Genomic DNA, 15,156 nt, shown 5'->3' on the forward strand with positions numbered 1-15,156 from the left:
AATAATTTTATAGGTTAGTAGCAGAACCTTAAAATCTGATCTCACTGGGACAGGAAGCCAGTGAAGAGATGCCAAAATGGGTGTAATGTGGTCAAACTTTCTGCTTCGTGTCAAAAGTCTGGCTGCAGCATTTGAACCAATTGGAGACCTCTAATGCTGGACTGCAGTAAACCAGAAAATAGAACATTGCAGTAGTCCAATCTAGAAGAGATAAATGCATGGATCAGGGTCTCAGCATCAGCCATAGACAGGATGGGATGAATCTTCGCTATATTTCGCAGATGGAAGAAAGCAGTCCTAGTAATATTTCTAATGTGGAGGCCAAATATTACCCCAAGGTTCCTCACTTTGTCAGTGTGATGTATGACACACAAGCCGAGGCTGAGCGTTAACTGGTCAAATTGATGCCGATGTCTCACTGGACCAAGAACCATCATTTCAGTCTTATCATAGTTTAAAAGTAGGAAGTTTCTAGACATCCAACTTCTCACTGCTGCAAGGCAATCTTCTAAGGATTTTATGTGAACGAGATTACCAGCAGTTATCGGCATGTATAACTGAGTATCATCTGCCTAGCAGTGAAAGGTAATCCCAAACCACCACAATATGTGCCCAAGGGGTGCTATATAAAGGGAGAAAAGCAGGGGGCCTAAGACAGACCCCTGTGGAACCCCAAATTTTATGTCACTAAGGTTAGAGGTAGTGTTACTGTACAAAACACAGTGAGAACGACTGGTCAAGTATGACGTGAGCCATGCAAAGGCACTCCCAGTAATCCCAAAGTGATTTTCCAGCCTATCAAGTAGAATATGATGATCCACGGTATCAAACGCAGCACTGAGATCTAACAGCAACAGAACCATAGTGGTGTCTGAATCCATTGTAAGCAGAAGATCATTCATCACTTTAGTGAGCTGTCTCTGTGGAATTATATTTTCTAAAAACAGACTGCAGTGGCTCAAAGAGATTATTCTCAGTAAGATAGTCCATGAGTTGATGTGACAATCACCACCAAAGACCAGGATCGCATGGCAGCAATCAGGACCCAGGCTCAAGATCAAATATCTTCAGCAATGATTAGTGATTACAATCAAATATCAGCATTCAAAATTTCAGGTCAGGGTCAAAGATGAGTGATCGGGATCAACAATCAAAAATAGACCAATGAAATATATAAAAAGAAAAATGTCACCAAAGATGGAAATTTTGAATCATTGCCAGAGATGATCAAAAATATATGTAATTAACGCAGTGAATTGTATCACCACCACATTTTTATGCTTACTTCTTCTCTAATCATGATAATCAGTTCTTGCCAACAAGTTTGACAAAAAGGCCCACATCGTTTGGAGAGAGAGAGAGAGAGAGAGAGAGAGAGAGAGAGAGAGAGAGAGAGAGAGAGAGAGAGAGAGAGAAATAGAACGTCTTCTGTCGTTTGTGCGTAGCAGAATTTGGCACATGAATGCGCATTACGCAGCACGTAAACAAAAGCACATTATGGTGCCACTCGGACACAGACGGGAGGGAGAAGTGAGCTGTCATTTCTCTCCTCACAGTCAGTGGACTCTTTTGTCGCGGTTACAGGCATCAGAAGACGCACGAGGCGCCACCTCCGACATGGATTTACTCACTGCTGCTCTCCTGCGCTGCACGCAGGTCTGAGGTGAGCTGCAGCTGCAGGTCGTTTCCACTAATTAATCCCTATCTGTTACTGTTATGTCAGTCTGGAGGTTGATGGTGGCACCATTTTTTAACAGGTCGATTCTTCGTCGGAGAATAACAGATTGAAGGTACATGTGTCCCACTTCCATCATAGCATGTGTGCCGTGTGCAGAACTTTGCTTTTGAAAAGCATGCAAATTACGCAAATTTGGTTTGTAAACAATGTTCCATATACAGACTTCGATGTAATAACGTAAAAGAAAATTTAAACAGTCACTTCGACTGAAGTTTGCAGTGACGTATTTTAATTTTTTTTCCCATTTTGCAGCACAAATACTTCTCGAACGGCCTCGAGTCCTTGTGTGTCTGCAGTGCCATGCCGTGCGTCCAGACCCAGTGCGGCTCCTCTCCGCAGGGAGCCAGCCCGGCCTCCCAGTGCGCCGACGGAGAGCGCAACTGCGACTTCCTCACCCCGGAATTCGTCAAGTTCAGCATGGAGCTGACCAACAGTGAGATCTCCGCGAGCACGTCGGCACCGACGTTTGGCCCTTTAGCGGACTCCTACGGCTCCGGTTACGACGTGAAGCCGCCATGCGTCTTCCAGATGCCGGTTCAAGGGGAGCTGCCGTGCGTAAAGGTGAGGATGCGCGCTACCAACAGAGCCAGCATCATCAGTCCGACGACCTGTTAGCGCCAACCGGTTCTGTTTATTATTACCGCTCTGCGTCTCCACACGCGCCCATCCCCTCAACCTTACAAACTCCACACATCTGGGAAGACTCGGGGTCTTTATACAGTTTACGTCAAGACTATTTGGCGGCAGCGCACAGGAAACGCGTTGTCCGATTCTCGCTGGGGTTTTCCCTCAAGCACGCGCAACACGGCGCCCAGAGTCTGTCCACGTGCCAAATGAAATTTAACGGTTCTTTTCATGTGTCCATGAACTTGGATCCGACCGGAGCGCACCAGTCGCTGGACAGTCCGGGGGTTTTGGCCGCCACTCGTTTCGGAAAGCAGCCCGGAATGGGCTTCCCCCACCCCCTGCAGCTCTCCCACGGCCACCACTTCATGGACTTCCAGGCTTCTTCTGCTCCCTGCAGCCGAGGAGGAGCGCTGAGTGCGGAGGGTCTGTGCGCCGTGTGCGGGGACAACGCCGCGTGTCAGCACTACGGAGTGCGCACCTGCGAAGGCTGCAAGGGATTCTTCAAGGTTTGCGCCACTTTGAAAGCTGCCTGGAAGAACAATGTGTTCATCATTTTTCAAAGCTCCTTCACATCGAGGCCGGAACATTGCGTTTTATTCCAAAAATTAGTGCCATCTTAAAAATCACTCTAATGGTTTTAAAATCTCCTTATTCTCCAATATTTCTAAAACAGATTTGATATTTTCTGATTGTTTAAGTCAGTCATTTTTTATTTTAAGTCTTCACGAAAGGCACTGATTTGTTTTCGTTCATTTTTAAAGAAAAGCCAAAAGAAAGTATAGTATTAGTATTTAAAAGGTAAAAAGTAAAGTCCCTTCGGCTGCTCCCTTGTTTGCACCCGGGGTCGCCACAGCAAATCCAAGGTGGATCTGCATGTTGAATTGGCACAAGTTTTACGCCGGATGCCCTTCCTGACGCAACTCCACATTACATGGAGAAATGTGGCGGGGGTGGTATTTGAACCCGGAACCTTCTGAACTGAAACCAAGCGCATTAACCACTTGGTCACCACCCCCATTAGTATTTAAAAGGTGGGTTTTGCAAATTAACAGAACAAAAGTCTTTTGTCAACATTTAAACCAGTTTGTGTCAATTTTTTTTGCTTCTGTAAAGTCAGTTTAATCCAGTTTGTCATGGTTTAGAGCTGATCAAAATGCTTAAAAACTAAATATTTGTTTTTAAAAATCAATTTAAAGCAGGGCATCAGAAATTTAAACAAGATTTTTATTTGTGTAAAACCGTTTTAAAACGATTAAAACAAGATTGTCTGAAATGTGACTGATCTGGGATATTGGGAATCTCTTAAAAAGGTTTAAAGAAGAGGTTAAATCATCTGTTTAATTAATGAGAAAAGGAACAAATTCAGATAAACAGTTTTGTAAACAAACAAACAAACAAAAAACAGGTTGTAACAGAAGGTCATAAGTTCAATTCCCTGATCAATAGTTTACTCTTAAGGTCCTTCATCCTCATGTTGGTCCCTGTGTGCAGTTGGGCACTCTGCATGGTAGCACTGGAAAAGCGCTTAAAAAATCTGATGGTCCATTTAGGATAAGATTAGGTTTAAAGTGGTTTTAAACACATTTCAGAGCAGTGTAAACAGTCTGTGCCTGGTGCAGTTTATTTCAAACAATTAACAAAAATGCTCACATTCCTAAATTTGCAACAAATCAAAATTATCCCCCTTTAATAACCAAAGTGATTAATTCGGATCAGATCTACTTTGTTGTCTCACCACAATTTGAATTAAAGTCACATAATTGCTCCTTAAATTCCACTGAGACCTTCTGACTGAACTTTGTACACTTTGATCTCGTGACACGTTTAAGGGGCAAATGTCCAACATGAGAATGACCCCCGCTGTGCCATGAATTCAAACCTTTCTCTTCTGTTCTCTGGCAGAGATTCCCCGCGGGTGTTTCTACAAATTATGAATGGCCATGACTGTGTATTTACCCAGACAGCTCTGACTGCCTCCTGAATAACTCTCGGCTTCAGAGAGCCCACGAGACCAAGAGGGTCACTTCTAATTTTTAAAAGACCATTCAGGGGGTTTCACTCACCCATTTGGACAGGATTCAGGATTTTTATTGTAATGATACGTCAATTTATTGTAGAAAATTGTAGAACCTCTCAGCAAGTTTTACAGTCTCCAGAACATCTGACATGCTGAGTGTTTGGATAGGAACATCAGTGGCAGAAATGCAAAAGTGCTCCAGTAATAGACAAACAAAACATCTCTAGAGTGGAAAAACAAGAAAATGCAAACGTGAAAGTAGAAACAAGAGTCATCAGAGTAGACCAGGTCAAGATGTTACTCAGGAGGGCTCGACCTAGTCATCCTTCTGCCATGAAGGTCACAGGTCAAACACAGGTCAGAATCAACAATCTCCATTGTGTGTGTCTAATGCGAGGTCATCAACCTCTTCAATGACCTCACATTGGATAAATTATACTATATTATTTTTAAAAAAGCAGCTTCACAGGGGTGGTGGCCAAACGGTTAGTGTGCTTGTTTCCACTGTGAAAGGTTTCCCAGTTCAAGGCTGCCCATTCTCCATGTAATATAGAGTTGCGTCAGGAAGGACATTCATCGTAAAACTTGTGACAAACCAATATGCAAGTTTACCTCAGATCCGCTTTGGCGACCGAGTGAAAAAAGGAAGAAGCCGAAGGGACTTACTATTTAAGGAAAAACAGCTTACCATTAAATTATTCTTATTCATTGAAGCTGCAACCTTTAGTGGATGAAAACAAATAATTAAAATAATAATTATTAAAATAATTATTAATTATTATTAATTATTTATTAATTAATTATTATTAAATATTATTAAAATAATTTCCAACTATTGATTGATCTCCTTTTGATAATTGATTAGTTCTCTGTAATATATATATATATATATATATATATATATATATATAAATTTTTTCTGTTTTGTTTTCTGACAGTAAACTGAATATCTTTGTGTTGTGGACAAAACAAGACATTTGAAGGCTTCATCTTGGCCTTCGGGACACACTGATCAACATTTTTCATCATTTTCTGAACCAAACAACTAATCCATCAATTGAAAAAATAATCGAGAGATTAATCAGTAATCAAAACAATCCTAAATTTCACTTAATACCTTCTAAACATGCAAGATTTTTATGAAATTGCACCATGTACAAGAAAACACAAAATGTCACAAAGAGTGTGTTGCTTAAAGGTTTCCTGTAGTTTTATGTTTGGATCCTTCAGCAGCCCATCAGTGAGCATCTTGTGCTTGTAATTTCATTTAAAACCTTGTTGTTGTCTCTCTTTTAAAGTTTTGAAGACAGTAAATTATAAACACTTTATCTTATTGATTTAACATTAATTTCAAGAATTCCTGCTGCAGGTGTTGGAATATATATATATATATATATATATATATATATATATATATATATATATATATATATATATATGTGTGTGTGTGTGTGTGTGTGTGTGTAAAATCTATATGTAGCTGAAGAGTTTTCTGTCTGCAGCGCACTGTTCAGAAAAATGCCAAATATGTCTGCTTGGCCACCAAAAGCTGCCCTGTGGACAAACGCAGGAGGAACCGATGCCAGTACTGCCGCTTCCAGAAGTGCCTTGCAGTGGGAATGGTCAAAGAAGGTCATTCTGCTCATTTTATTTTTTATAAAGAGTGATTTCACACTTTTCTTCACACAATCATGATAAGAACTGCACTTGGAAGAAATAATTCAAAAACTGAAAACAAAAAAAATGTTCCTCCTGTGTTCCTGTAGTGGTGAGGACAGACAGTCTGAAAGGTCGCCGGGGTCGCCTGCCATCCAAACCGAAAGCTCCACTCGATTCGGCATCACCTGACAGAACTCTCCTCAGCGCCCTCATCAAGGCGCACGTGGAGTCGAACCCTCCACCATCTCATTTTAACTACACCCACGTAAGCAAGTTACTAATTCAGCACTCAGTTTATACATCACTGAGCTTTGCTGACCATTAATAATGATTATAATCATTTATTATTATTATTACTATTATCATTATTATTCGTCTGTAAGGTATGAATTTATTGGGTAAAAATCCATACATGTAGAATACAATATAAAATGCATATTTACAAATGATTACACATAAGTAAAAAAGAGACTTATTTTCAAACTGGTCTTATTGTTATTGTTGTTGTTATATTATTATTGGTCTGTAAGGTATGAATTTATTGGGTAAAAATACAATATAAATGCATATTTACAAAGGATTACACATAAAGTAAAAAAAAGAGACTTATTTTCAAACTGGTCTTATTGTTGTTGTTTTATTATTATTATTATTATTATTGGTCTTTAAGGTATGAATTTATTGGGTAAAAATACAGTATAAATACATATTTACAAAGGATTACACATAAAGTAAAAAAAGAGACTTATTTCCAAAAGGGTCTTATTGTTGTTTTATTATTATTATTATTATTATTATTATTGGTCTTTAAGGTATGAATTTAATGGGTAAAAATACAATATAAATGCATATTTACAAAGGATTACACATAATGTAAAAAGTAGACTTATTTTCAAACTGGTCTTGTTGTTGTTATATTGTTATTATTATTATTATTGGTCTTTATGGTATGAATTTATTGGGTAAAAATACAATATAAATGCATATTTACAAAGGATTACACATAATGTAAAAAAGAGACTTATTTCCAAACTGGTCTTATTGTTATTGTTGTTTATGAGGATGGATTGGAGTTAAACTTGAATATAACTAAGGCAGAGGTTTCAAACTCCATTTACTCAAAGGGTTAATTATTTTCTCAATGAATAAAATAAGTGTTGTGGCCTCAACCTGATGCAAAGTGTTGGTTTTGAAGCAGAAATGCTCAATTGTAAAGTTCAGTTGGAAACAATTTGATCTCTTTGTCACATTTCCTTATAGAATTTAAATACTTTTCCAGATTCCTCATGTTTAAGTCATCTTTCTCGATTCAACTCTCAGCACTTCATTCTGTTATCCGATTGGCTGCTGGATAATTAATGGTGACTGTTTATCATAATGCCTTGTTGTGTTGTATGTGAATGCATCTGTTGTAAATTTCCTGGACAAAAAGTTAGTTGCCCTGCAGGCTGAATTTCGTGATGCCACGGGCCGTAACCTCCTGGTTTGGGGCTGTGCTCCAGCCCTGAGTTTAAAACCCTACGCTGGTAAAATGAATCATGAGATATTAAACACTGGAACAGCATAAACCTGTTTTTCAGACAACCAAATGTTGCAAACTTACAAAGTGAAGATTTTCTGATCTGGTGAATTAAATCATCCATATGTATACCCCCCCCCCCCCCCAGCAACAAACAAAAGATAGAATTTACCATGTCTGCTTTCGTTACTTGTCCCCTCCTGCTGTAGTTCAGGGAGAGCCCAGGAAGTCCTCTGAGAGACGATGTCCAACATGTCCGGCAGTTTTACGACCTTCTCACCAGATCGATGGACGTGATTCGAGGTTGGGCTCAGAAGATTCCTGGCTTTACTTCCCTCCTAAAGCATGACCAGGACCTCCTCTTCTACTCATCTTTCCTGGAGCTCTTTGTTTTGCGGCTTTCGTACAGGTAAAAGATGCTCAGGTTAGCAGACGCAACTCCATTTCTGTCCACACATCAGGTTTTACAATAATATTTCAATAATGACCATAACTGTCACCTCAGGCAGCTCCAGAAGGGTGCTTGGGAGGGAACTAGTAACACCCTTGGAATTATTGGCATTTACCCCCTCCCCTATCCAATCTTTTTCTTTTCTTAGGGGTCAAATTAAGGGCTTCTACCTTGTTTGTTTCTTTAATATTTTAATGACTTTTTACAAGGTGAGCAAACGGTTTGAATTTTTAGAAGAATTCGGTAATCTTTCAGTGTTATCATTCTTAAGGTTACCACCTCATTTCAGTTGTTTGACATGACTTTTGGTGGTAAATGAACATCCAGATCTTGTGTCATTTAAAACTGATTTCACCACAGTACTATTTCCAGAGAGAGAGAAAAAGCCCGTCTGTGTTAGGTCCTTATGACAGCTTGCACTCAGGCGTGGGATGAAAGAGCCTGTTAGCTTTCCTTGAGTGTTGTGCCAGATGTGTTTATCATTTTTGTCACAGTTGTGATCCATTTTTCGTTGTTTCTGTCTTGTTTGTATCCGCTCGTGGCAATCCCTCAGTGATGAGGAAGAGCGTCTCTTGATTGATTTCCAGACATGATATCAAATCAAATCAAATCAATTTTATTTGTATAGCGCCAAATCACAACAAACAGTTGCCCCAAGGCGCTTTATATTGTAAGGCAAAGCCATACAATAATTACAGAAAAACCCCAACAGTCAAAACGACCCCCTGTGAGCAAGCACTTGGCGACAGTGGGAAGGAAAAACTCCCTTTTAACAGGAAGAAACCTCCAGCAGAACCAAGCTCAGGGAGGGGCAGTCTTCTGCTGGGACTGGTTGGGGCTGAGGGAGAGAACCAGGAAAAAGACATGCTGTGGAGGGGAGCAGAGATCAATCACTAATGATTAAATGCAGAGTGGTGCATACAGAGCAAAAAGAGAAAGAAACACTCAGTGCATCATGGGAACCCCCCAGTAGTCTAAGTCTATAGCAGCATAACTAAGGGATGGTTCAGGGTCACCTGATCCAGCCCTAACTATAAGCTTTAGCAAAAATGAAAGTTTTAAGCCTAATCTAAAAGTAGAGAGGGTGTCTGTCTCCCTGATACGAATTGGGAGCTGGTTCCAGAGGAGAGGAGCCTGAAAGCTGAAGGCTCTGCCTCCCATTCTACTCTTAAAAACCCTAGGAACTACAAGTAAGCCTGCAGTCTGAGAGCGAAGCGCTCTATTGGGGTGATATGGTACTATGAGGTCCCTAAGATAAGATGGGACCTGATTATTCAAAACCTTATAAGTAAGAAGAAGAATTTTAAATTCTATTCTAGAATTCAATCAATCAATCAATCAACTTTTTTCTTGTATAGCGCCAAATCACAACAAACAGTTGCCCCAAGGCGCTCCACATTGCAAGGCAAGGCCATACAATAATTATGAAACACAGTCTACATCTAAAGCAACATAACCAAGGGATGGTCCAGGGTCACCCGATCCAGCCCTAACTATAAGCCTTAGCGAAAAGGAAAGTTTTAAGCCTAATCTTAAAAGTAGAGAGGGTATCTGTCTCCCTGATCTGAATTGGGAGCTGGTTCCACAGGAGAGGAGCCTGAAAGCTGAAGGCTCTGCCTCCCATTCTACTCTTACAAACCCTAGGAACTACAAGTAAGCCCGCAGTCTGAGAGCGAAGCGCTCTAATGGGGTAATATGGTACTATGAGGTCCCTAAGATAAGATGGGACCTGATTATTCAAAACCTTATAAGTAAGAAGAAGAATTTTAAATTCTATTCTAGCATTAACAGGAAGCCAATGAAGGGAGGCCAACACGGGTGAGATATGCTCTCTCCTGCTAGTCCCCGTCAGTACTCTAGCTGCAGCATTCTGAACCAACTGAAGGCTTTTTAGGGAACTTTTAGGACAACCTGATAATACTGAATTACAATAGTCCAGCCTAGAGGAAACAAATGCATGAATTAGTTTTTCAGCATCACTCTGAGACAAGACCTTTCTGATTTTAGAGATATTGCGTAAATGCAAAAAGGCAGTCCTACATATTTGTTTAATATGCGCTTTGAATGACATATCCTGATCAAAAATAACTCCAAGATTTCTCACAGTATTACTAGAGATCAGGGAAATGCCATCCAGAGTAACGATCTGGTTAGACACCATGCTTCTAAGATTTGTGGGGCCAAGTACAATAACTTCAGTTTTATCTGAGTTTAAAAGCAGGAAATTAGAGGTCATCCATGTCTTTATGTCTGTAAGACAATCCTGCAGTTTAGCTAATTGGTGCGTATCCTCTGGCTTCATGGATAGATAAAGCTGGGTATCATCTGCGTAACAATGAAAATTTAAGCAATACCGTCTAATAATACTGCCCAAGGGAAGCATGTATAAAGTGAATAAAATTGGTCCTAGCACAGAACCTTGTGGAACTCCATAATTAACTTTAGTCTGTGAAGAAGATTCCCCATTTACATGAACAAACTGTAATCTATTAGACAAATATGATTCAAACCACCGCAGCGCAATGCCTTTAATACCTATGACATGCTCTAATCTCTGTAATAAAATTTTATGGTCAACAGTATCAAAAGCAGCACTGAGGTCCAACAGAACAAGCACAGAGATAAGTCCACTGTCCCGAAGCCATAAGAAGATCATTTGTAACCTTCACTAATGCTGTTTCTGTACTATGATGAATTCTAAAACCTGACTGAAACTCTTCAAATAGACCATTCCTCTGCAGGTGATCAGTTAGCTGTTTTACAACTACCCTCTCAAGAATCTTTGAGAGAAAAGGAAGGTTGGAGATTGGCCTATAATTAGCTAAGATAGCTGGGTCAAGTGATGGCTTTTTAAGTAATGGTTTAATTACTGCCACCTTAAAGGCCTGTGGTACATAACCAACTAACAAAGATAGATTGATCATATTTAAGATTGAAGCATAAATAATGGTAGGACTTCCTTGAGCAGCCTGGCAGGAATGGGGTCTAATAAGCATGTTGATGGTTTGGATGAAGTAACTAATGAAAATAACTCAGACAGAACAATCGGAGAGAAAGAGTCTAACCAAATACCGGCATCACTGAAAGCAGCCAAAGATAACGATACATCTTTGGGATGGTTATGAGTAATTAACAGGAAGCCAATGAAGAGAGGCCAATATGGGTGAGATATGCTCTCTCCTTCTAGTCCCTGTCAGTACTCTAGCTGCAGCATTTTGAATTAACTGAAGACTTTTCAGGGAACTTTTAGGACAACGTGATAATAATGAATTACAATAGTCCAGCCTAGAGGAAATAAATGCATGAATTAGTTTTTCAGCATCACTCTGAGACAAGACCTTTCTAATTTTAGAGATATTGCGCAAATGCAAAAAAGCAGTCCTACATATTTGTTTAATATGCGCATTGAATGACATATCCTGATAAAAAATGACTCCAAGATTTCTCACAGTATTACTAGAGGTCAGGGTAATGCCATCCAGAGTAAGGATCTGGTTAGACACCATGTTTCTAAGATTTGTGGGGCCAAGTACAATAACTTCAGTTTTATCTGAGTTTAAAAGCAGGAAATTAGAGGTCATCCATGTCTTTATGTCTGTAAGACAATCCTGCAGTTTAGCTAATTGGTGTGTGTCCTGTGGCTTCATGGATAGATAAAGCTGGGTATCATCTGCGTAACAATGTTGTGATATCAACATTTAGGTTCGATCTAAAGATGCCTGGGTTTATTTAAGGTGGGAATGTCGCTGCACACGGTCCTTGACAGATCCTTAGCCTGGTCCAATGGCTGGGAAATTCCAAATAGTCAAGATCCGAGGACCTGCTGCAGACTTCATCTGCTTTCACCTCCGTTGGGTTACAAGCCATCACCTCCGCCGCCTGATCTGGAGATGAGGGCTTCTTGTTTGACCAGAGTCCAGTCTCGTGTTGAGGGTTCCTGTCGGGTTTTTGTGGTTACTGTAGGGCTGCTGGGCACGCAAGGGCTCCACTGTATGTCACCCCAACAGGCTACTTGATCCGTTATCCAAGGTGTCATGATGCGGATGAGGGGTTGGATTCTGACACCAACTTAACATCCACTATAGCACTTAAGAATGCTGGAGCTCACATTGAAATCTGAAAATCTTCTGGGGTTCAGTAAATCTTTCATGATGATAATTTTGTTTGGTACATGAGACTAAGATACAGTAATTATACAAACAGTATTATGGTAAACTAGGGTAGCAGAAGTGGTGGCCAAGTGGTTAGTGTGCTTGGTTTCAGTGCAGAAGGTTCCTAGTTCAAACTCCACCCCTGTCACATTTCTCCATATACTGTGGAGTTGCACCAGGAAGAGCATCCAGTGTAAAACCTGTGCCCATTCAACACGCTGCTCCACCTCTGACCTGCTGTGATGACCCCGAGAAAAAAAAAAAAAAAAGAGAGAGCAGACGAAGGTACTTACTTTTGTGTTAGGGAAAATAAATGAGGAATAATATACAGTTCAAATCTAATAGTTTGATTTTATTTTGATTACACTTAAAATAACATTGAATATTTTATTATCAATCTTAATCCTTATGACAAAATATGAAATCAAACATGCTTTTTATTTATTTGTGTTTAATGACCTCTCATGGGCACGGGCATGGCCCAGACTTTAGGAATCACTGCCTTGAAGAAACTAGGGGGCACTCAGAGAACATGCATTGCCACCACGACCAAACAGTCCTTTGGTTGCAGACTTTGTAAAATTCTGAGGTTAATTGTCATTTCCATATCAACTTTGGTGGAAACCGGCCACAGGACGAGGGAGGAGATGGGGATAAACAGACAAACCAAAAACTTTGATCTTTGATTTCAGTGATCTTGATTTTGGTCAAATTAAACCCTTTCATGGCAGTTCTGGGGTCACCCTTTATCCACATTCTGTGTTTGGTGGGAATCTGCCAAAGGACCCGAGGAGGGGAACTGACAGCAAAACATTTCTCAGACTTTAACACAATGTTGTCCTGTTCCAGATCCAACCCAGAGGAAGGGAAGCTGATCTTCTGTGATGGCTCAGTGTGGCACCGACTGCAATGCCTGCGGGGTTTTGGAGAGTGGATCGACAGCATCGTGGAGTTCTCCGCTAACCTGCAGAGGATGAACCTGGACATCCCCACGTTCTCATGCATATGCACCCTCGCCCTAGTAACTGGTGGGACATTTTACCGACATTCATCTCTGGAGCTGCATTCATGTGCTCTTACCATAAAGAAGTTCAAGTCCACCGAACGGTGGTTCTATAACATTTCAATCAGGGATCTGATTTTGTTTCTCCAACTAGAATTAAATGATTAAAAAGTGCTTTCATATTTGTGAAGCTTGTGATGGAACATACATATTCTTCTTCAACTAGTCATCTTGTAACATCAACAAACACAAGTCAACAGTGGTGTGCCCCACGTGCTGAGTAACGTTTCCTCTGTAAGGTTCCATGTTGGTGAAGTACTTGACGTTGGAGTTGTGACACCTTTCTCAAGTTACTAAGTAGGAATCCTGACTTCTGGTGGTGCTTTATTTTTAAAAGTCAAAAGTTGGGATTTCTGAGTTTCCAGTTTTCAATGAATGCAGCATCAGAATGGTCTTGGATGTCACAGGTGAAGTGTATGTCATGTTTGACATCACTGGTATAAGACTAGGGTACCCTAGTCTTAGGGTCCATGTCTGAGGGTACAGTAATCCTAGGGAGCACTACTCCTAGGGTCCACTAGGTCTGGTTAGGGTTAGGGTGAAATTTAAAATCAGTCTGCCGTTGTAATATATACCATTAAATAAAATAAAGAGGTTAGGATCAGTGGACCCTAGGACTAGTGGACCCTCCCCCTCCCTACCTTACACACACTTTGTGCATCGAGCACGCCAAAATCCCCCCCCCAAAAAAAAGATCTAATTTGGAGACCCAACTTCTCACTTCTATTACAAATGAATGGACAATGAGGCCTCCTGCAATTGGCTGGAGTCAAATATTTACAGTGGTGGTGTGTTTACATACACTAGCTGAGTAGAGTGTCTAGTCTAGTTCATTGCATTTTTAAAAAGTGTTTTTCTTCATCGAGGACCTTCAAACACATCATCACCGTGTGCTCACACTTCCCAGAGGTCAGCACTGTGAAAGGAATTTTTGATTTTCCCTTCAAACTTCTTCTGAACTGCTATTAGTGTGCAAGACAGCTTTTGCCTTCAACTGGCTGAAGGTGCACTTGCAAGTTGTTTGAACTTATGATTTAGAAGAATGTCTAGAAGTGGAAAACCCCAGGATTAGTAAGTAAATGCCCTTTGTTCCATCTATTCACTAAAGCAGCTGATTTTATTTAGTTTAGCTCTTCAGGCAGGTTGACGAGCTGATCAGTGAAATCACCTGTTTTAGGTGGACAGGTAGAAATACGTGGTAGGACTTTAACTCACTGAAGCTGGGGTTACCCACATCTGGAAATAGCAAAGTAGGATCTACATAGTTCATAGAGAAAGACCAAAAAATTGCCTTTTCCTTTGTATTCATGAGTTAATAATAATTTATTTTTAATCACGTCTTCCAGAACGACATGGACTGAAGGAACCGAAGAAGGTGGAGGAGCTACAGAACAACATTGTTAAGTGTTTGAAGGACAGCACCAATGGAGCATCATGCTGGTCAAACCATTTGTCCAGACTTTTGGAAAAACTGCCTGAACTTCGCACTCTGTGCATTCAAGGCCTGCAGAGGATTTTCTATTTGAAGCTGGAGGATTTGGTGCCACCGCCTGCGACAATAGATAAGTTATTCCTCGACACGTTGCCGTTTTAGGAACATAAAACCAAACACACAAGGGTTTTTTTTCTGGTTTAATCCCAGTGGTGATTAATGAGGACTGCATTAAATGCATCTTAGCACATAATTTAAATCATATAGCTTTCAGAAGATGAATAATTCTTCAAATTCAAAGCATTTTGTGGGGCTGAAGGAGATGGATCAAGATTTAATATAAATTGAGACTAAATATAAAGCAAATTAGTAAAAAGGAACAATATTCCTAATTCTTAATAATGGCTGATTTGATTTTTTTAAAGTAAATGAACAAATAACAGTAGTTCAACTCATTTTACATTTTTTTTTCCTGTTGTTCAGCCTTTTGATATGAAAC

The 15,156-nt window shown here is 40.2% G+C and overlaps 1 protein-coding gene across 1 annotated transcript; it reads left to right on the plus strand.

The window, feature by feature from the left end:
- Nucleotides 1-1,432: 1,432 nt before the first annotated feature.
- LOC117517136 (nuclear receptor subfamily 4 group A member 2-like) lies at nucleotides 1,433-14,896 on the plus strand. Its single transcript, XM_034178057.1, is given in 8 exon segments — nucleotides 1,433-1,663; nucleotides 1,991-2,303; nucleotides 2,306-2,871; nucleotides 5,885-6,014; nucleotides 6,149-6,306; nucleotides 7,770-7,969; nucleotides 13,012-13,190; nucleotides 14,572-14,896. Coding segments are annotated over 7 exon segments (1,746 nt in total). The 5' UTR covers nucleotides 1,433-1,663; nucleotides 1,991-2,038; the 3' UTR covers nucleotides 14,820-14,896.
- Nucleotides 14,897-15,156: the final 260 nt, after the last annotated feature.

The sequence above is a fragment of the Thalassophryne amazonica genome, chromosome 1 (genome assembly GCF_902500255.1).
Source record: "Thalassophryne amazonica chromosome 1, fThaAma1.1, whole genome shotgun sequence".
NCBI classification, from domain to species: domain Eukaryota; kingdom Metazoa; phylum Chordata; class Actinopteri; order Batrachoidiformes; family Batrachoididae; genus Thalassophryne; species Thalassophryne amazonica.